A 22162-nucleotide genomic window follows, 5' to 3' on the forward strand; every position below is an offset into this window, starting at 1 on the left:
TCCCCAAAAGCCCCTTCCAACCTACATTATTCTATGTTTCTACGATACATAAATTTTGCCTAAAATATTTACTAATTCTTTATTAATTCTTTTTCCACTTGAAAAACTGAGCTCTACGCAACCTGTGGAAGTGGGTGTATGAACTGACTCCATTAAGCCAAGTCTGGATTTACCAGGCTGGAAGGGAGTTTCCCACAAGCAGCTCTGAACTTCCTTCTTTCCTTGACTTGATACCATCAGGGTTTGTTGACTTTCAGGTCATACAGCAAGAGCAATCTACTCTCTGAGATGTACAGGGAGAGATGGGTTGGAGGACCAAGGTCAGCTGATCATAAGGTTAAAAAGATTTTCTTAGTCATTAAATGGACATTTTAAAATACTGAGATACATTGTGAAGTTATTATTCAGTGTATTTTCAGTGTTTGTATAATGGTATAAGCAGAAGAAGGAATGTGCTAACTTGGGGTCTAAACATACAACATGCTCCATGATAGCAGCTACATATTTGCTCTTCATCCAATATGAAGGAATTAAAGACAGGGATAAAAGGGAGAAGTTACCATACATTTACCACAAAGATAAGAGGAAACATACTAATTAAAATGCACTTGTAGTTCTTGTTCCTATCCTTGAGGTTTGCGCACAGATAGTAACAGAATGCTCCACGGGACAAGATACTTAGATGGGGCTTGAAAGTCTGAGTTTCTGTTTCCAGTCCTCCTCACCACCTCAGCTGTTCTCTTTATTTTTATGTGCCTTATCTGAAAGGAACATCCTCTCTGTAAAGTGATTTCAGACCTGGTGTTGAAAATGGGAAAGGTGCATTGAAGTAATTTTTATGTACAGCAGTCTCCAAAATGAAAATTTTGATAAAGCAAATCTGGTTTGAAGCCCAGTGAGCAATATAAAACCAGGAAAAAACCCCAAGATTGACTTGTGCTGAATATCTGCATTTAGGATTTGTGCTAGCTGCTGCTTGTATTTAGCAGTTTTGTAGCAGATTATGCAGTGTAATGTCCTGACAAGACCAAGAAGGTCCTAGCATATTCGGGAGTGGTAAGAGACTCGTAAGATGAATACACATTTCCTTTTCTTGGGAAAAAGAATACACCTGGATTAGACAGCTCTGGAATTACATAAGGAATTTCTGATCAAATGTCAACCTTTCTTTTTCTCCAAAGAGCAGTTACGTACAAAGGCATACGTAGAACAATACCATACAAATAAACAGTAACACGCATGATGGAGGAGTGTTATATTCTTACTACTTCAACAGAAATACTGACAAATATTGGAGAAAGTATTGCTTTTATTATGCTTGCCAGCTGTAGCCTAGTGAAGGAAGATAAACCTCATCCTTTTGGAATATTTTTAGGGATATTAACTAAACTTGATAAGGTATCTAGAATGCAACTAAGCTTGTCTTCTAGATAAGAAGAAGAAACTATTTCATGTTTTGATGTTTTGAGGATTTCAAGATGATATGCATAGTTAAAGTTTTTAGTTTAATTCCAAGGAAACAAGAAACTTCAGGTGGTCATGGAAGAAAGATTTAAACAAACTGACAGTTTGTCTTTAAATCATCATAGAATTTCCCTAAAGAGTATGTATTTCCCCAATTACTACTCTGAAATGTTATTTTCATAGTTACAAAGCACCATGCAAATCTATCCTACTAAATGGATACTAATGATCATTACTATTATTTAACAGCATCACAGGTGGAGCTCGGAGCAGTGAGCACTTTCCTTTAATATGTAGTGGGCCATAATGTTCTTAAAATTAAATGGTCAGAATATGTTAATCACAAAATCTAGTATAGACTGTCTGTCAGATCAGTGCTAATGATTGCTTAGTATGCCCCAAAGACAAAGATGTTAGTTTTGCAGTATAAAAATTCGGTGTTATTCTGGAAAAGACCTTGCCCTTGGCTGTTGAATGTCACATGCAGTATTCAGAATACGCACTGTGCAGTGCAGGGCAAATACAACACATGCAGTACCGTATGCTACATTATCTTTACAATTTCTGCCTTGTTGATTCTGTTAATGCACACAATTACAAATAGTCAGTGCAGATTTTAAAAGGCAAGTTTGCACCAGTGAATTACTTTTAAAGGGAATCTGAGATATTTTGCAACACATGTAAGGATATATGCTAGTTAGATGACAGCCACTGGGGGAAAATGAATGGAACATTCTTCAGTTTCTCTCTAAATGGCTAGAGAGAGTCTTCTGAAGGTGACAGTAAGGGACAAGAAGGTGTATGAATCACCTGTACATCTCTTACATTTTGTTGGAAATTTTTCTTACTCTGATGGGCACTCTGAGGTGTTTAGTTGCTTCCTCTGATGGCCATATCATATGAAATAATTTTTAGTCAAGATAATCAAAATGTATGAAATCTTTCCACTTTCAACTGTTTGGTGATGTACTTTCTTATTTATTTTTAAACCGTTCATAATACTATATATATTAACAGCAGAGAGTCCAGTCCAAGTTAATCAATCAGCCACACAGTTTTGTGTAAGCAGCATAATTGCATTTTTTGTTCAACATAAAAATCTATTTGGCTTTAGGTTTTTTTATAGTAGATATTTAGAGAACAAAGAGATTTTTCAAGCTCCCTTCTACCCCACGGTTTGTATTTTAGGATCTAGGTTCTCTTCCCTGTCTAATGCCTGTCTAGTTACAGGACTCATAAGTCACCAATATGAAATCTAATTATGTAAGTAATTGTAGGCATTGTACAATGAATGGCATCCTGTGATAATCTAAATATGCTGCATGTACAGTGAGAAAATTTATAATTCTAAAGACTTAAGAGTCTGAAATAGCTTGTTAGTTGTAACAATATAAAGTACTGAAAATTTCTGCTACATGAGAGTGATATGCACTTATTTTATTCACACACTAGAACTCATTCTGGAACAGTTGGTCACCATGTCTTTCTTAAAACTATAGGTTTTTAACCACTGTTTAAAATAAAAGGCTAATAATAGTCTGTTCATCAGATGTTCTAATAATAATGGTGAAAGAGACTCTGCATGTTTGAGCTTGACCTTTTTAGCATTTCAGGTGTTTATTGTGTAGTATAGTCTAAAAATGAAAAACTGTTAAAATAATAGTGACCTTCCAGAATGAATGACATATGATACCACAAAATTTCTTTCAATATGACCAGTTTTCTTTTTTTGACAAACTATTAGTCGGTGGTTATAAAACTTTTGGGAATGGAGTGTCTTGATAACATTTTGAAAAAAACTCTAGAATACAGATCTAGAATAAGTTTCATATACTGTGGCACTGAAGAAGTACCAGTGCCACTTCCACTTAAGAGGATGTTCCTTTTCAGTATGATGGCCCAGACTTGATTAGTTAACTGTCATGACATCATTAATTACAGGCCCACAGATTCACAGATTTGAAGGCCAGAAGGGACAATTACATCCATCTAGCCTGTCTTGGGCTACACAGGAATGTTTCATTCAGCAGTTTCACACTAGGTCGCAAATTCTGACTTAGTTAAACATCTATTAGAAAATCATCGCATCTTAATTTGAAGTGATTCACAGAAAGTACACCACTGCTGTTAGTGAATCTTTCTAAGTGCTATAAATAAAATGCTATGTTAATGTTAAAAAGTACTCATTTCTAATTTATGAAGGGTAAACTTCCAGCCACTGGCACCTTTTGTATCTCTGTTAGCTAATTTCGTTTTCCAGACCTTAAATCCTGCAAAGTGGTTTGCAGCTAACTGAACAGATGGTCTCCATATTTCTTTAAGTTTTGTAAAATTTGGGTGCTAATGTGATGGCTCTGTCTAAAATTTTGTAGCTGCTCCAGAAGCCATATTCCAAAATTTCATCATAACTGTTAGGGATCACCACTTGTGTCTGAAGTTCAAATTCACCTTATTTCATATAATTTTGAGGGGGAATATTTTTATGAAGTGCAGGACTATAATAACTGCATTCACCAAATCAATATAAGTCACTTACTTTGGTTTTATTGCTTAGAAAAATAATGCATCTCTTAGAGAGATGGCACAATTTTGACCAAAGAAAAAGGAAAATTTAAATGTAAGGATGATGTGCAGTGTTCAGTTCTGTGTCCCAGTTTTATTCCTGCTATGCAAAAAGTTTACTACTTACTGTCTTAATTCTGTACCCATGTGTTCAGTCATATGGACAAAGAGAACAGTTTTCCCCTGTGCTATACTGGATCATTGCATACAACTATATAATTACCCACATCTGTCTACAAACTGCTCTACATCCGCATAAATCTGTGCCCTTTCTGAAACAGGACAACAATATCCTCATTCGTTTGTGAAAAAATCAAATGCTAAATGTTTATTTGAATTTGAGTCATAATACTACATAAGTGCAAAACCTTAAAAAGAAGCAACACATGAAAGTTACACATGCTACAAAAATTTAATAATCTACCCTTAAAAAAATTACTTTTTCAGTGTTTGGGTTTTTTAAAACCACACGCTATGAATTCAAAAATACTAATTAAACAAATTAGAACACTTTAGGAATGTTCTGAAAGCAGCCATATAAAGCACTAATCAAATGTAAGGAAAGAGTTTAAATACTTTGAGTTCACTGGTTTGTATATTTTTTACCATAGTAAAGTACATTCAAGTCTTTTTATCCAAAGGATTAGTATCCTTTGGATACACGTGCCCCAAAATAAGAAAGGAGTTGGTTTTTCTGACCTGAGAAACCATTCACTAGGCACAAGTGCTTCACCATAAACTGTGTTGTGGGAAATGAAGAAGTAACAGCATTTTCTTCTCAACCTCAAACTTACTAAATAGTTTGTTGAGACTGTTGGGGTATGTAAAAGAACTGCTGTCACTTCAGAGCAGACAGCGAACCAAAATTACATTAGTTTCTCAAACGAAATTCATGACTAGTGAATCAATTTCTACTAAAATAACCCAGTTCTGCATTTCAGAGATCAGGAAACTCCATGGGGTAAATTCAGGCAGTAGTTTGCATTAGTGGTACATGAGCTCAGTGGTCCAGGGCAGCCGAGTATGAATGAGATTTTCATTCACTGATGAAAGTACATAATCTACACTTCCCTGTCCTTATAATACTGTTGTAGCCTACATGAAAGCTGTACATATTGAGCTTAATTTTGAAGCCAAGTTTTCTGTGGACTCAGCTGTGGAAAACCTGTCTTACTTTGCAGGCTTTCCTATGCGTGGAGGCAGCCGAGAGAGGCAGTGGGGTGCCAGAGAGCCGGAGATGGGCAGCGGGGGCTGCAGGGCTGCCGGATGACTTCCCAAAGACAAGGGTAGCAACATCCGGGGAAATTCCACTAACAGCACAAAGGGATGGGATGAGTTGGGATGGGAAAAGCACAGAAAAGGGCCGAGCGCTGAGGACGTGCCTTAGACTTCAGAGTGGAACAAGCGGTTTGGGATTAGGAATGATCTTGAAATCACTGTACCTATTGCCTAAATTACATGTCCCCACTGGTGAAGAAAGTGACTGCCTTAGCCGTATGTTACATGGGAGATTTACTACTTTCTCGAGCTACACACACACAAAAATGAGCACCACAGATCTATCATAAGGAAAGGTACAGCAATCCTGTTGTGCTCTAGGATGCCTTCATTTTCCTGAAAGAAAGCCACAGTCTTTTGCACCATGAGCATTCTGGAAAGTTGTGAATATTTTCACGTAAGGGCCAGACCCTCAGGAATGTTTTGGTTTTAGATACCTGAAAACCTTTTCAAAAGGTGTCATAAAAAAGGAAGGGAAAGATAGCTTAACCAAATAGTAGGATAGCATTAATTTTTTTTAATATACATATATTACCTTCCTGTAAGTGACAGTAGAACCTAGCATATCAGACATTTCCCTAATCATCTGAGTCAAAAACTATAGATTATGTCTTAGTAGAAGTCACAAAGCATTACACCACTGGTAGATTCTGATATGTTATTTAAACAGTGCTATACTCATAATCTCTCCAGCACTGCAACAAGCAAGGTCAACTTGGTTTGTTCAAGTTCTGTTTTTTAAATTACTTTTATAAAAATATTTAGCCCTAGGGCTTTTAATTTTCTTTGTATATCTACCATATTTCTCAGCTTTTGGTATTAAAGCACACTGGAATAATTTTATAAAAGTAATTTTTTTAGTTTTTGAGTGTTCCAAAGTAGCCTGTCCAAGCACATATAATTTACAATACATGTCCATTAATAAAACTGTACCGTAGCCAGAAAATAGGTGTGATAGTACTTTTCTTTTAAAATTATACCAGTTCATCACCCTGAGTCATTTTGAGGTTTCTATGGTGAATGTTTTTACTGCAGAGGAGGCCTGAGAGTTTGCTGGCTGACTGAGTCCTTCCTCCAGTGCATTTTCAGCCCTAACCACTATGGGAGATAGGTGTTAGAAATCCCTTCCAGAAGCAACCTTTAACTTTAGGAGGAGAGGGTGAGAACCCTGCTCATTGTAAGATAGAGTCTGATCGAGATATCCATTTCTTTTGATGACAGTGATTACATGACATGGCTGACCGTGATGAGGAGTTGATAGCCATGACTGTAGAATGACTAACTTAGAGGAGATCTCCTTCCATCCTGCTTTGCTAAAAGTGAGATAAATGGTGCTGCAATGAATTTTGCCCTTTGAAGGTCAGTGTCCACAGTGCACATGAAACGAATCCTTGCCATTCATGTTTTACAAGAACAGTATTAACATTCATGAACGTTTTGGCTTTAACCATGTGATGAGTTTGGTTAACAAAAATGCCAACTCCTTATCTTCTGTGGGTACTTACTTCACAAAGCAAATCAGTTTGTTTCTACATGAGTACGGAGCTCCTGGACTTCAGTAAATGTCTGTGAACATGGTGACCTGGGGCAGTGGAAGTCATTTGCAGTACAGTGTCATTTAAGCTCTGTTCAGAGAAGTCTGATCAACTTGATGCTGAAAAGAGCTGCTAAAGCGGGTGAGCTACTTACACTAGGGCTGCTGATGTTGCTGAAATTGGTGCAGCATACAACGGGTGCAGTTTTTTAGAGCTCCATAGTGTACAAGGCTCAAAGGTCAGACTGAGAGCACTGCTTTGCAGGACTGAGAACTCCAAAGAAACTCCCAGTCCTATATAGAATTTATTAAGCTCATTAAAATAGCACCCAGTCCTAAATGAGCCACAGCTTTACTTCCTCTCTGTTGTGGCTCTTGAAACTCAGGGAGTGTGATTCCCTCACACAATAGCAGTGAGAAGCCACAGATCGAAAGCAGCTGCCACCATGTTTGCAAAGGGAAACGTGCTCCTAACAGTCTGCAGTTTCTGTCCCAGAAGTGTTGCAGCTACTGGTTTACCCCGATCAGAGATGTCTCTGTTTGAGTCAGAGGTTCAAGTAACCTTCTCAGAAATGGAGCTAAAGACTAGTCACTTCAAAAGAAAAAAAACAACAAAATTGACTGTAAAACAGCCCCAGTTCATCCTGTCTCTCTGTTACACACTATCTGTCACTGCAAAGCCCTATTACACTACTGTATAATCAGAGGGGGAATGAAAAGGTAGGTCTTGCTATCAGTTCTTCTTGAGATCTAAGGTTTATCACGCAGTTCCTCTGCTAACCCTGAGGCTTACTACTAAAGTACTTTCCAAATCTTGAATAAGTGATGTATCAAATACTAAATATCTGTAGGCAATCCCCAGATATCCCTTCAATGCCTGTAAAAGTGTATGCATTTAAATACACATCCAAAACATACCTTTGCGATTCTCAGTGCTAAACAACATCCTCAGTGTGTAACTCTGCACTCTGAAAGATCAACTGCCACTAGACTGCAACTTTTGATTACCAGGGATGCTTGTGATCTTGGAATGGCTGCCTTTTGGTAGTCATAGGACCAACAGCTGCTGGACATGAAGAAAGAAAGATGTTCAGGGAAGGTTCTGCTAGAGCTGTTCTGAGCTGCACAAAACCCTAGAATTAATAGGAAATCTAGACATTTTACAGAAGTGTTATGTTAAGGCACTAATTACTTCAGTTACCTAAGGAATTCTGCCATGTGGCTTGGGGATAAAACAGCATTAAAGAATGTTGTCCTTGGTTTGTGAACTGTACTTGATCTTGAAATGGACTGTAGAAAAATCAAGGGGTGTATACTCTAAGATATAACAGCAATGCAGATTGCATATCCAAAATAAAAAAGTAGTTACACACCTTAATTGATCAGTAAGCAAGACTTTTTTCCTGTATACTAAATAAGCTACAAGAGCAGCAGTTAATAGCAGGGCAGGAAAACGGCATCATTCATGGTACACACAGAAGATCCAGTTCACATTAAAAGAAGATCTGTCTTTGTCTTCTAAACACAGCAGGTTGTCAGTGGTATTTGATATGAGTGGATGAAGCACAAAAAATAACAGCAGCACAGTTGCAGAACAATTCAAATCACAGCCCACAGTAGCTTGTCAATAAGAGGTAACCATGCACACACTGCAATACTTGATACCACTTCTAAGAGTGAGAAATGTGGTATCACTGGCACTCTCTAGAAATACTGTAAGTAATGTCATGTCAGAAAGCAAAAGCGTAGGACGGTCAAACAATGCAGGAAAAAGATCCGGCATCCTTTGTAGTGCTCATGACAAAGCCAGGGGACATGTTATTCAATTGGGAGAAACAGCAGCCTTCCATCAATTCTTCTAGCAATTCCTTGAAGCTTTCTGAGGCAGCAAGAACAACAGTTCATACAAGATTACGAACCAGAACAGGCAGTCCACGTGTTGAGCCATGCTGTTCTTCGATGAAAGCGCATTCTATCAGTGTGATGAAAGATTGATGAGAATAATAATCCAAAGCTTGTGATGTGTGCAACGAAAGAAAAAAAGGGTGTCTTCCTTGGAGCCTGGAGTTTTTGTTATCTTCGTCCACTTGATAAATGCCATATAACGTACTGTTTGCATAGGCCTTAGTCAGCAGGGAGAGATGGCAAGGCCACCTTGGCACTCCTGCTTTAATCTGTCATCTGATGCAAGTGCATGCCAGTGCATGGGAAAGGCACTGGAAGTCATTTGCTGCTGGTGAGAAGGCAGCGGGGAGGACGGTAGGAGGGCAGTGGAAGAGTCTCCTTCCAATGGCCTCCAAATGGTCTTTGCTGAGGGAGGACACGGAGGAGCAGAGCACTCTCATACTCCTTAGCTGCTGTCAGGTCACACAGGTGGCCTGCCCACCCCAGAGTCTGATGGTGTATTTATACTTCAGCTTCTCTGAAAGTACTAACACCTCAGTATTATGTGCAAAATGCTACAGCAGGTCCTAAACCAAAGGAAAGTCAGAGGAAGGAGCTGATCCAAATCGCCTGGGCTCTGAAGGCGTTGCTCAGCCCTGTGAAGCCACACAATGCTTCTGAGAGACCTACGACTCCCAGTTAATTGAGGACTGTCATTCCTGACACCGAGGGGCAAATAAAATGCAGCAGTGAGAAGGCCATAAAAGCTGGCCAAGGGCCTCACTCTTTTTATTTTATTAAGAAACACGAGTGTTTCTGCGGGTGTAAAGTAAAAGAGCCGCTATTTCCCTGGTATATGTGAAGATACATTAACATGCACAGCTTTCCCCAGGGTTTCTGTTGCATCTTTTGTGTATCATCAGTGCACAGATGATTAGGGCTTCTATTGTGCATAGACATTATCAGGCCATAAAGGTAAGTAACGGGAACATTCAGTGTTACTAAGTTTTGCAGCCTGAATTGTCTATTTTTTATTTAATTGCTTGTCTCACACTTTATACATAAAGACAGAAAAGCAGTCATTTTGCATTTCCACTGTAAAAACTAAATAAAAACCCCGAACACATTTATGTCTGCTGCTGCCAAAGAGCCAAAGCTGATACCTATTGCTTTTTTCAGTTTCCTGTTACTTTTATCACTCTTTCCATACTATGGTGTATTTTGCTGACTATACAAATACTGCATACTATGATGTGTTAATCTGCAGCATATAGTAGTATTAGGTATAGAAGAGTGACTACTTGGATAAAACATTGTCAAGTTCCTCATCATCTCTACCATCTCCATTCCTGACTGTTAACGTACATCGGTTCTGACATTTCAGCACAGAAGAAAATTATGAACCAGTGGTAGTGTCTCATTACACAAGAGTGGAAGCTGCTTTTCAACTTTTCTCATTTTTGGACTGGGAAAAACTTGAGTTTGTGCACCCAGACTCTATTACAGTCTCGCTTCCAGTTACTGCAGTCGCATGGCAAAGTTTTAATTGCTCCTTATGAGCCAGTATTTATTCCTTCAAGAACTTCCAGGTTACTTCCTCTGAAGTCATGTGAATGCATTTTAGTACGTAAATGTAGTTTCCCCTGTAATTTCTAGTGCTTAATTTGGGATCCAGAAAGCCTCCATCCTCCTCCCTGTATGGATTTTGATACTTGAGTCATATTTCTATTTAATTTGAAGCTATCCTGTTATATCATACCATTGCTGAACCTAAAAGGTTGCTACTCCCTCTGTTTAGGTAAAGATAAGTTCAATCACTTCTCAGTAATGAAGGTCTTCTCATGCTGTGTCATCCTAAATTCATGCATTCATGTTTGCACCAGAGTCTGCTATTCCTCCCTTACGTTAATCACCAAAAATCTTTGTGATTAACATCTTTCCAGTCTGTGGGTCTCAGAATTCATTTACGAGCCCAGTAAGCATTACTGTTCATTTTCTTTCCTTGTGAACCATATTTAGCAGGAATTCCCCAGCACCCTTCCTGTCAGATTTCCTGCACTAAAACACCTAAAACCTACTGCAAAACGATTTCTGAAAGACAAGTTCATCAGGTGTATTAATGTGATAATGTGATTTTATATTTTGCAAAACAGTCCCTTCTCCAAAAAGGGAAATGATTTAACAGTTTCAAAAATATTATTAGAGCAAATTTCAACTGCATAACATTTAAAGGAGAGTCCATCAGCACAGTCAAACAAATTTTACAAAGTAGTCTTCTAAAAAACTGTGTAATGTCACACTTTATTTTGTAATATCTCTCTTAGTAATAAGACTAGTAAGATACATAAGCAAAGTTCTCTCCTTCGTAGTTAGCCTGACATCTGAGAACAGTTTACAATACCACTGCTCATTGCAGTGACTGCAAAGTGATGTCAAAAAAAAGTTAATTTTTTATGTGTAAAAGAATTTGACAAGTTGAGCTGGTCAGCGAGAAATTAGGGTGTTTATATTTCAGTATGTTAGTAATCGCCATTTCTGGAAAAAAACCAACACAATAGCAACTTGATGGGTTTGTTAAAAGTTAGTGTCTTTTTAATGTATATTCAGCTAAGGCCTTTAGAGATTGATAAATGTGTATTAACAACTCTGTACAGCATTAAGGAAGCCTATGAAGACCATCCAAAAATGTAAATGCAGAGAAGTTGTGGATAAACCCTTTTAAATGCTGAAATGCTTTTCTCACAGAAGTAGGAGAAAGCTGGCTTTGTTCACTGGAAACATTTTATTACATTAATATAACCTTCTAATAATACTGACTTGATCATTTGCCTCATTCCATGCATTTACTGAAATGTTTTCTAGTTTATCTGTATCCCTTTTACCCCAGTTACTATCCAGAGCTACGGCAATGAGCCAAAACGTCATTTTTATTATTCATGTTTGATTCAGTATTACTTCATCATCACCTCCTCCCTTCTTCTACTCTTTTGTTTGCTTCTACCACCTGTTGCATCTTGTTAGAAGTCTAGACTGTGAGGTCTCTGAAAGAGAAATGGACTTTTTCTGTGTTGGAAACTGAACCCACTATTCTGATTTGTCCTTAGTTTGCAGGGATACTAACTGACAATGATTAGCAATTAGAATACCAGAATACAACTTGTAAGGCAAGTATGTGATCTCTGCAGACCGTATCAACATCTTAGTCAATACCTATGTTTGTTTAATGACTGTAGTAAGTACAAAACTAAGAACTGCCATACGAGGTCAGACTAAAGGTCCATTTAGCTCAACATGTTTTATATTCTAATAGAAATTAGTACTGGATGCTTAGGAAGCAGCATCTGTAGAGTAAGCGCTGTCCTTGCTCTACCCTCCAAGCTTCTGGAGATTAGCAGTTTAAAGATTTTTTTTTTGTGCTGAAAGGTATAAAGTGATCTATCCTCCAAGAAGCTGTTTTACCATTCTTTGAAACCATTTACAGTTCTGACTTCCACAACATCCCATAGCAATGAGTTCCAAGATTTAAACACTGTGAAGAACTGCTTCCTTTGTCTCAGTCATTTGCCTAATCATTTGATTTGCTGCATGCCTTTTCTTGTGCTATGAGAAATAGCATTCATCACTGAATTAACTAATCATCCTCCATCTGTCTTTTCCATACCATTCATATCTTCCTCAATCCCTTCTTCTGCCAGCCAGAAATTTGTCATAAGGTGTCTTTTCATTGACAACCATTCCATACTGTGCAACACCCTGTCGGCCCTTCTCTGCATTATTTCGAGTTCTGTGTCTTCTTGAAGTGGGTACAGTACTGCAGATGTGAAAGCACAATGGTATTGCCCAGTGGCATGACGGTGGTCATCTTCCATCTCATTCTCAACTACTTTTTTAATAACACCCAAAATTCTCTTTGCCTGAGGTTTACCTCCAATTAACAGTAGTCTGGTCCCATGGACCAGACACTCATTAGGAGCTGGAACACATTTTCTGGTTTAGTTGCATCTGAAGGGAGTGTGGTCACTGCTCTCCAAGACAGTTCTGTGATGCAAACGGAGGTGTGGTAAATGGGGATCACAAGGAGATTCACTTCAAAAGCATGCACCTGATCCAAATTAAAATACTAGTGTAGACACACCCAAAAACTTTCCACAATGATTCCAAGATCTCTCCTGAATAGTAACAGCTTCTTCAGGGCTCATTGTTATGCATGTATAGTCAGGATTATCTTCCCTTTGATCATTAGCTTGCATTTATAAACACTGTATTTCAGCTGCTCTCATCCAGCTCTGCACTGTCAACCTTTCTCTTGACAATGCTAATAATAATCTATAAGTTATCAGCAGTAAATGCAATTCTTTTCAATACAGGTCCCAGTACTGATGTCTGGACACTCTATCTAAGTGCCCTTCATTGCTTCCTCTCTGTGAACCAGGTAGTCTAAGAGATGACCAACTGTTCTGAGCCACAGCTCTGTTTCATTAGCAGCTGCTCCTGTGGGAGCTTACCAGAAGGTTTTTTGAAAATCCATTTACACCAGCCGGATATTGACTAAGTTGTGTGAAATGTGGACCTTCCTCTAAAAATTCACGTTAACTCTTCTTCAAACTAAGACATGTTCACATATATCTGCTGATTATTTCTTTTTATAGGTGCTACTAATTTGCGTGCAATGGAGCTCAGACTTAGTGGTGTGTAGTCTCTTGTATCCCTTCTTAATCCATTGGGTGCTGAGCACATGTAAGTGATTACATTATTGTAAGATGATTTCAAATAAACCCCACAAAATCTAAATAAATGCAGTGAAGTGCCCTATGGAAGAAAATATTCTCACTGTTCCTGTTTTGCCCCTCTGAAGGAAGGGGTTGTGAGGTTTGTGGGTGGTCTGTGAGAAAGCTAGCAAAGCCCAAGTGGGGCAACTGCTATTTTCAAAGAAAAGTATCTTTCTGACAGATGTTTTCAATATTGTTTTTGCTTTAGTGTTTTGTTGTAGTCTACTGATCGTGCTGCTACCGTTTACAATTCTGCAAGTCAACCTCTTTCCCCTTCTTTGGTAAGCCTCAAGAAGAGTAATTTTTTCCCTACACAGGTCAATCATATCAACTTATTGTGAAAGTTTTTAGAGACCTAATAGGTTTGCAACAATATTTTAATTATGACTGATAATGAGACAGTATTGAAATAGTATTGGAAGCTACATTTTCTCGGTGTAATAGAATAAAACAGATTGAAGTGTATTTCCCTTCAGCTTTGCAATATTACCAGTCTAAAGTTTTGTTAATAAACAAAGAGTGTGACATTGTTATTCAGCGGGCCAAAAAAGATGATTTTCCTTCTGTTGAAAATGGAGTATCTTATTTGCATGAATGTAAAGCAAGCCAGCATTCACATTCTCCATTACTAGTTGCCCTACATTGCAAATATTTCACTTTAAATAATTTGATACATTGTATTGTTCTAATAGTTTAAACACAAGGAACAGTAACTATTTAATCAATCTTTTTTGCCAGTGTCGGCATGCCAGTGTCATAAAAAGTGCTACAGAAATTGCCTGAAAAATATATGGGTAAAGAGAAACAACAAAGAGGGATTGCACTGATGAAAATGTGCAGCCAAGAAACTGTAATACTGCTAAAAGTCAAATGAATGGACAAAGAAATGCTATTTACAGCATAGCTCGCCATCACAATTACTCCATTGAGTTAAAAAAATAATTAGCCAATTTCTTTCAATATTAGACCACATTTAAATTTTGCCATTATTTGAACTGTCTCTCTCTAAATATTTTAACTTTAAGAAAGAATTACTAAACAGTGAGTTTATTGCTGGATTTTAATTTTGAATCAAAGACCAACCCAAAGTAAAGCACTGTATTTGTCATTCAGAAAGCGTTACAAGAATTTATGTCATTTTAATCTTCAGATAGGTATGAACACTGAACCTGGACAACAAAGGAAGCATGTTGAATTCAGTGTCTGGTGGTGGGAGAATCTTCACTGCATGTGTTTAGGCTTTAGAGAGTGATACAGAGTGTATTTTCAGTAGCACTTCCAAGCAGGAGTACGCTTATGACGTGCTATCCCAATAAACTACACTCCATCCAGATAAAGCACGTCATCAAGATTGTAACAAAATGGTAACATGCATAAGAAATCAATTGGTTTTCAGTATCCCAAAATATGTCAAGCAGTTTACAATGTAATGAGGAAGTTGGAATCGTGGTAACAGAGTGACGTTGTAGGTAAACAAGACAGTCATTATGTGCATTGTAATGTTCCATATGCGGCTCGACACTGGAATTTCTTAGTAAGATAATGAATATTGCCAGAGTTATCCAGTTACACGTTTGAAACTCACTCAGTATCTTTAATTTAGAGAACTACAAGAAGGACCTCGGGTTAACTCTTTGTTATTGGCTTTATACCTCAGTTTAATCTATTGTCCAGACGATCGCCCGCTTTAGGATTGAAGAATACTGTCTGCACTGCAAATCACACCTAATTAAGAATAGAGTGCTGAAAACTTTCATCAGGCAGCAAGATTTCTAGATTTCTACTGACTGAGGGTAATACTGCTCACAGGTTACCTTATTTTGAGGACAGTTGTCTTCTAAAAACTGATTTTGGTAATAGATCGATGACACTGTATTGAGAAATAGCTGATTCTTCAAAATAGCTCTTAGTAAAGCTTTTCCACTAAAAAAAAAAATAAAATAATAAGGTGTTACCTACAGATGATCAGATGCTTAGCTGGTGGGAACAAGCCCAGTATTGCTGAAGTCAGCATTGCACCCAGAGCTTGCCATTCTACAGAAGGAGTAGGTGCTTATCTCTGTTCTGTATTGCCCAGATCCTACTTAAAGTCACTGTTTTCCGCTTGTGAAATCAGTCTTGTTCCTTCAACAAGGAACTGTTATACCAATAAAGAAGTTGATTTGAGAAATAATATTTACTTAAATTTACCATCTTCTTGCAAGTCACCTCTGCCTTAGAAGATACACGTGTGAATACTTTAAAAATAGATTTCTGTCTTCCAGTTCAATAAGCAGGTTTAAGTATGTGTCTCTCCTAAAAAGTTACTCCATTGAAAGAGATGCAAGATGGAAAGCCGCAGTGCTCAGAAACTTGCGTTTCTGCACTTTGTAAAAAAGATTATTTTCTAAAATCTGCATGTGCAGACCAAACCCAGAATCCCAAAGTTCAGCTGTATTCTCTCCAATCTGCATGTCTCCACATGTAATAAAGATTCAGCAGGCCAAACACTGCCATTATTATCTTCAAGTTTTGATGTTCCTGGTACCTGAGTGCAGGTATAAATGGGAGATACTATCTTTCTGGTGGATCACATGAGCTAAAATAAACTGCAGCTCATTCTTACACAGCTGCATAAACAGACTAAGACTTAATTGAAACCTGTCACTGTGGTGGACAAGTCTCCTATCCAGGGGCACTGTATCATTTCAGGGAGAAGATGCCATTTTTAAAAATGTCTCTTTTCCATGAAGACCAACACTTTAATGCAAAAACTGCTGAGTTTTAAAGACTCATTTTATTATTGTGATCCAGAAATATATACATGTGACAGTCCTCTTCAGAGATTTAGCTATAATATTTAGATCACTTACCTAAGGTGTAATATAATCTGACAGAGTGTTAAAATAAGACTTTAGATTTCATCATCCCTGAATGTCTAATTGTGTTCATTGTATATAAACCCCCAAAATATTAAATTAGAAAGCATCACAGTCAGCTTCATGGGCATCTCTATGATACTGATAATTGATTCATACATTCATCAATAAAGTGGAATTTTATTGCAGTAAACGGGATGCTCTGTGCTAGGAAAAATAAAGTTTTTTCCCCTCTAAAGCCATCTCATACACTTTTAATATCAGTGTCTTTGTGAGAGAACTATTTGGGTTCAGGTAACGTGAGAACTAAATTGTACATGGAAAATACAAAATGTTACTTCAAATTACTGACAACAACTTTAATATGAATCAACAGACTTGGTATTTAAGAGTAAATACATTACCCTTTCTGTTTGTTACCAAAATTAATGAGGATTTCCTATCAACACATCCAACAGTGTATTTGAATTTTGCTTTAGCAAAATAGGGCTGCCTTACTGGGAATACCCTTTTGTCAGTCCTTTATTTTCATTTTGTTATTTCTAAGGAATGTGCACTATAGTTCTTTAATATTTAACAGGTTACCTCTTATGAGGAAAAAAAAAAAAAAAAAAAGGAGTATTTTGTGACTCTTTCATCCACTCAGAAAAGCTTGAAGTCATAAGCACATGGAAGTCAAGCAAAGCCAAACTAGTATTTTATATAGCCTGAGAATTACACTAAAATATATACAGCATTCCTTACTGTTAAAGGGAAAACAATTATTTAAAAATAAAACTTCAAAACTAACACCTGCCTTCTATCATATAATGGAAGTAACTCTCTTTTGATGTAAAGTGTCTTGGTTCTAATACACAAATCTAGAACTGACTACCAGTAAACACAGAATGGGTGTTCTTTTGCTTCTAGAATAAATCCGTACCTGTTTCACAGTCTTAAAAGAAATATAATAGGAGGTATTTCAGGTGATTAGATTTCTAACTAGAAAAAGGCATCTAGTTAACCAAACACTGAGGTTGTTTTGTCTGTCATCTTATTTTGCTTCAATATAAAGATATTAATTGAATTTAAGTTTAAAATGTTGAAAAGCCTTTTAAAATAACACAACAGTAGAAAATGAATGAACTGACAGGATAAATATGCACATCTATTTCCAAAACTTAAAATTCTATACTTAAGTTTCTTGAGTGCCACCAAAATACAAGAAGTTAGTATAGGTAATACACACTGTAATGTGCTTTATCATGGCTCCTAGATCATGATTGGCTTTAACAAAAATAATTTTGCAGCCAGTATTAAATACTCTCAAGTGCAGAGGTAATTATTGTCTTATTTGCTGAAGTTCAGTAAGAATCCTTGAAGGACTCAGATATTACTAATGGAGTCAAAGGGGAATCAGGAGTGGAATACCTTTGGAATGTCACCATAAGCCCCAAATTACTTATTTACACCAATAGCCCCAGCATATTTCAAGCTAAAATCCTGAAACTGTTTAATGGTCATCCTTCCATCCACATAACGTTTTACTTGTTCAGGAGGACAGAAAAGAATGATTTATCCAAGCAAGAAGAGAGGTGTCAGCTCTGAAGGCACAAAGCACTCCATCTCATGTGCTAATGGGTGTGGGACATCACAGCTGTAAGAGGTTTTTTCTAATGAGCCCCTTTGATGCGGTTGGTTTTCCAGGATGGGAAGGTGCAGGGGAGGCAAAGCCAAGTTGTTTTTTAAATGAAGCTACTACCATCTACACACTTGCTACCTACTAGCCATACAAACTCTTCAGCCTTCTAGACATTTCTTCTGACCTCCATCATGGAGGACTTCACAGTGGAGATGCAAAATGCAGATGGATTGATAATCAAATTCCTGCATGTACTTCTTCCCACATATTGGACATGTAGATAAAGATTTTACACCACGACCAGCTGAGAAGGTCGTATTCCAAACACCTCACACAACAAGGAGTACTTCCACTTACCTGTTCTGGTGGATACAATTCTTCCATATGATAGAACGATAAGCAAAAGTAGTTCAAATGGAGTAACAAAGAAGTGATTCAGAGGCTCTGAACCACACCACTACCAATTCACATTCATCCTTGCAAATGCCTGCAAAATGACTGGGCCTAAAATTGACTGCAAACCGGGTTGTAAGTCCATTTTCTCACAGAACACCTCCATGCCAGGTTACTACTTGAGCAGCATCACTCATATGCTGTGCAGTAGCACTCAAGGCACAGCCCACATCCAACTGCCAAACGTCATCGTCTTACAGTAACACAAAGATCATAAAAAAGGAAAAATTTTTAATGATGAGGAGCTAAACCAGCATGGCTACCTTAGAGGTACCAGTTTTATTTCTGTCCAGAAATAATCCAGACATCTGAAGAAAACTTAGACAAGACCAGGCAAAGATCCTCTACGCATCTCAGAAGTTACCAATACAAAATCTTATCACTAACTTTTTCGGGTCAGTGTTGTTCTTCACAGAACTCCCACTGGCTATGCCAGAGTCACAACAGCAATACAGTTGACATGCAGTAGCCTTAAAATTGCAAAGTAATATGACAGATACCGCAAAATGGTGGAGAAAAAGGTCAACGATACTATTCAAATCATCAAGTACTTCTGATAATTTAACACCATATAGGAGAGCATAAGTGCCGTTGACTGCAGAGGAGGTCTGTGTCCCACTCAGCAAAGTCCTAATAGAGCAATGTCATCCCTTAACTATGACCTTTGTTAAGACTTTCACAGACTGTGAGAAAGTAAAAACTGTCTACGTGAAACCTGCCAGATCCTCCACTTCTTGCACTTAAGACCCTACAGCTGATCATCGAGATCACCAAACGGAGAGTTAAGTCCAACTATGTCCAACGAACCACAGCCGCAATACCACACCCAAGCACACCCTGATGCTTGAACAGCGCCTAATCATCGGCACACAGTTCCAACTGGAAGGTGACTGTTTATGTCCTGGCCCTTAAACTGTGCGCTCCAGACAGCCACAACACAGACCACCATTTCACCGGGAAACGCTGAGCCCGAGGAGGTGCTCCAGACCCAGAACTGGCGTAGGACGTCCAGTCTTGTTTGGGTTTTTTAGATGGTAGACTTCCACTCTGGTCCCACCGACTGGAGCTGGATATTTAAAACACTCAGGTCCAGTCTTTCTTATTTTTAATTTTTGCTTTCTCCCTTCTTCTTCTCTGGCAACGGGAAGAGTGGCTAGACTTGTTCTCAGTTTGGGCATTAGAACTGGGTGCCTGAGGTCAAAATTTGGCTGGGTCTCGCCGACCGCCTGCCAGCCCCTTTCTCTCCCCCCCCTTCCCCCGACCTGGAAACCGGGCTGCCGTCTCCCGATGCCTCGCCGCTCTCCCCGCCGCTGCGGCCGGGGGTGGGGGACACCCCCGACACCCCCCCCCGGTATGCCAGGCTGCGGGGGGCCGGCGGCGCGGCGCCGCCCGCCCCCCCCTCGCCCCCCGGGCCGCCCGGCCCCTCTGGAGCGGGGCCCCCGCCAAACTTTGCAGCCCGCCATGGTGCTAGGGGCGCAGCGCGGCGCGGCCCCCCGCGCCGGCCCGGCCGCCGCCCCCGCCGCCCCCCGGGTGCGAGGTGAAGCAACCTGGCGCCGGCTCCTGCACTTTGCACAGCGGGCGCAGAGCCGCCTCCATCCCTGCGCCTCCCGGCAGCGCTAAGGCGCATTTTTTCGCACTAATCTGCACATTCAGCACGTTCAGAGCGCCTATGACTTTACCTGGACTTTCTCCACTCTCCGGGCTCATCACACTGCGATCGCCTCCCCATCCTACCGCTAACTCTCGCTCTCCTTCACTCCTTCCTCCTTCCCTCTTGCAAGGCCTGCTAAGATCAAGCCCGATGGAAAGTAGAGAGAGAAAGAGAAAGAGAGAGGCAGAGGGAAGGGAGGGGAGCCGCTCCATCCCTCCCTCCCCCCCCCGGCACACACGCCAGCCCTTTTCCCCCCACCCCAGCCCTTCCCTCGGCGATTTCCTCCGCTCTTCGGCAACTACGAGGGCTCCGCGGAGCGGCTCCCAAACGCGCCACCGCTGCCCTCCGCGGCGCCCCGGCCGGCGCCCCCCCCCGCCGCCCTCCCGCCCCGCGGCGCCCCGCGGCCCCCCGCTACCTCGTAAAGGTCCCCTGAAGCCATGCTGGGTTGCGGGACTGGGCTCCTCCGCGCCGTCTCCCTCTCTCCACCTCTCCCGCTCCCCCACTCGCTCTCTCTGTTGAGTAAACTGTGTTTTGCAGAATGACAGGCTTTGGGGCTGGCTGTGCGCAGAATCAGAGGCGAGGAGAGGCAGAGAGGCAGGCGGCGGGGCTGGCGTAACCAGCAGCAGCTCGGGCGCACAGCGCCGGGAGCCGCGTCTCCCCCGCGGCGGCGGGGCCGGCGCCCCCCCCCTCCCCTCTCCCCACCCCGCCCGCCCGCCCGCCGCCACCCTCCCTGGCCCCGGGAGGCGGGGGGGGGGGACGGGGACGGGGACCGGGACGGGTCCCCCCGCTGCCTCCGGCAGGGAAAGTCCCGGGGCCGCTCGGAGGGCGGCCTCCTCCTCCTCTTCTTCTTCCCCCCCCCCCAACCCCCCCCCCGCTCCGAGCCGGGAGCGCTTCAAACTCTTTCCGCGGCCAAAATAAATAAATAAATAAAAATTAAAAAAATTAAAAAAAAGGGGGGGGGGGAAGGAGCGGCCGCGCGGCGGGGAGGGCCGCGGCGCCCGCCCAAGGTCACCGCGGGGAGAGGCGGGCGCGGGGCCGGCTCCCCGCCGCCGGCCTCGGGCGGCCCTGCCGGCCACCTTCCCGCCCCCCCGGCGCCGCATGGCCGCCCCACCCACCCCATGGCCATCGCCGAGGAAATGGAGGTGGCGGGAAGCGTTCCCGAGCCCCCCCGAGGAGGGGCAGCCTGGGCAGGGTGGCAGGTTTTAGGGCCACCTCTCGCCTTTGCTGGCACCCACCCTCCGCCAGGCAAGGAGAGGCCTCTCCCGCTCCCTTGCAGCCATTTTGCAAATTAGCCAGTCCTCTCCAGGAAATGGAAGCCACAGACCTCCCACCACCTGGTCTTCACGTGGAGACACCGGGCGGCAGGCATTTTGAAGCAGCTGTGGGATGTGGGGCGGCACGAAGCCGTCGGCAGTTGCCATGTTAGAGCGTTCTGGGCCTTTCCTCTGAGGAAAAGGGCCGCCCCATTGCCGCTGGCGTCCTCGCAGCCCAGCGCAGCGGCTCACCTCAGTGAGGGATCCCCGTGAAGATGGCACCAAGCAAGCCCAGCGGCATCTTGACCTCCCGCCTGCCTTTATCCGCCATTACCGCCCAACGCTTCCTGCTCGGGGATTCCCAGGTTGAGAAGGTTTTCTCACACCAACTTGGCCATGAGTGAAGATGAACTAACTCGTCATGAGAGGAAGCCCTGCTTTCCACCAAGCATGATGGAGTCTTGAGGAGACGGGAGCTGGTGTGCGACAAAGGGCTCTCAGCGCGATGCCATGGCCACTCTGAAGCAAAGGGCTGTGCTCTGTGGAGGCGGCTTGAGTATCAAGTCATGTCCCTACAGCTTCACTCTGTGAAGGATTTGTTTCTTCAGGTAAAGTGTTAAGCATCCTCTCCCTATTATGTTTCTTGATACAAAAAAGTGTCATTAAGGTTTGCTCTGACCAGTTCTTCACACCTTGGCTTTGTAGCCAGCCTGCTGTAGTTGTTACCAGCTTTTAGACCCCATCTTCTCATAGCTGACCTCAGGTAGTCATCCCCTCTGGCTTTGCTGTGGTCGTGGCTTTTTTTTGCCTTCGTTGTGTTGGCATTTCTCATCTT

At 41.2% G+C, this 22162-nt stretch overlaps 1 protein-coding gene across 3 annotated transcripts in view; it reads right to left on the reverse strand.

Annotated features, from left to right (window-relative positions):
- Positions 1–20699, reverse strand: part of CDYL2 (chromodomain Y like 2) — a 60984-nt gene extending 40285 nt beyond the window's left edge. The window contains exons 1-3 of one of the 3 annotated variants that reach the window (XM_074839898.1): positions 20490–20575; positions 20103–20209; positions 15306–15414 (exon numbers count right to left, since the gene is read on the reverse strand). In XM_074839898.1, the coding sequence (XP_074695999.1) occupies positions 15306–15414; positions 20103–20152 (159 nt within the window). In that variant the 5' untranslated portion in view covers positions 20153–20209; positions 20490–20575. Of the gene's footprint in view, positions 1–15305; positions 15415–20102; positions 20210–20489 lie in introns of all 3 variants that reach the window. The other 2 variants (XM_074839899.1, XM_074839901.1) reach the window with 2 other exon arrangements.
- Positions 20700–22162: the final 1463 nt, after the last annotated feature.

Source organism: Strix aluco, chromosome 14 (assembly GCF_031877795.1).
Source record: "Strix aluco isolate bStrAlu1 chromosome 14, bStrAlu1.hap1, whole genome shotgun sequence".
NCBI lineage: Eukaryota > Metazoa > Chordata > Aves > Strigiformes > Strigidae > Strix > Strix aluco.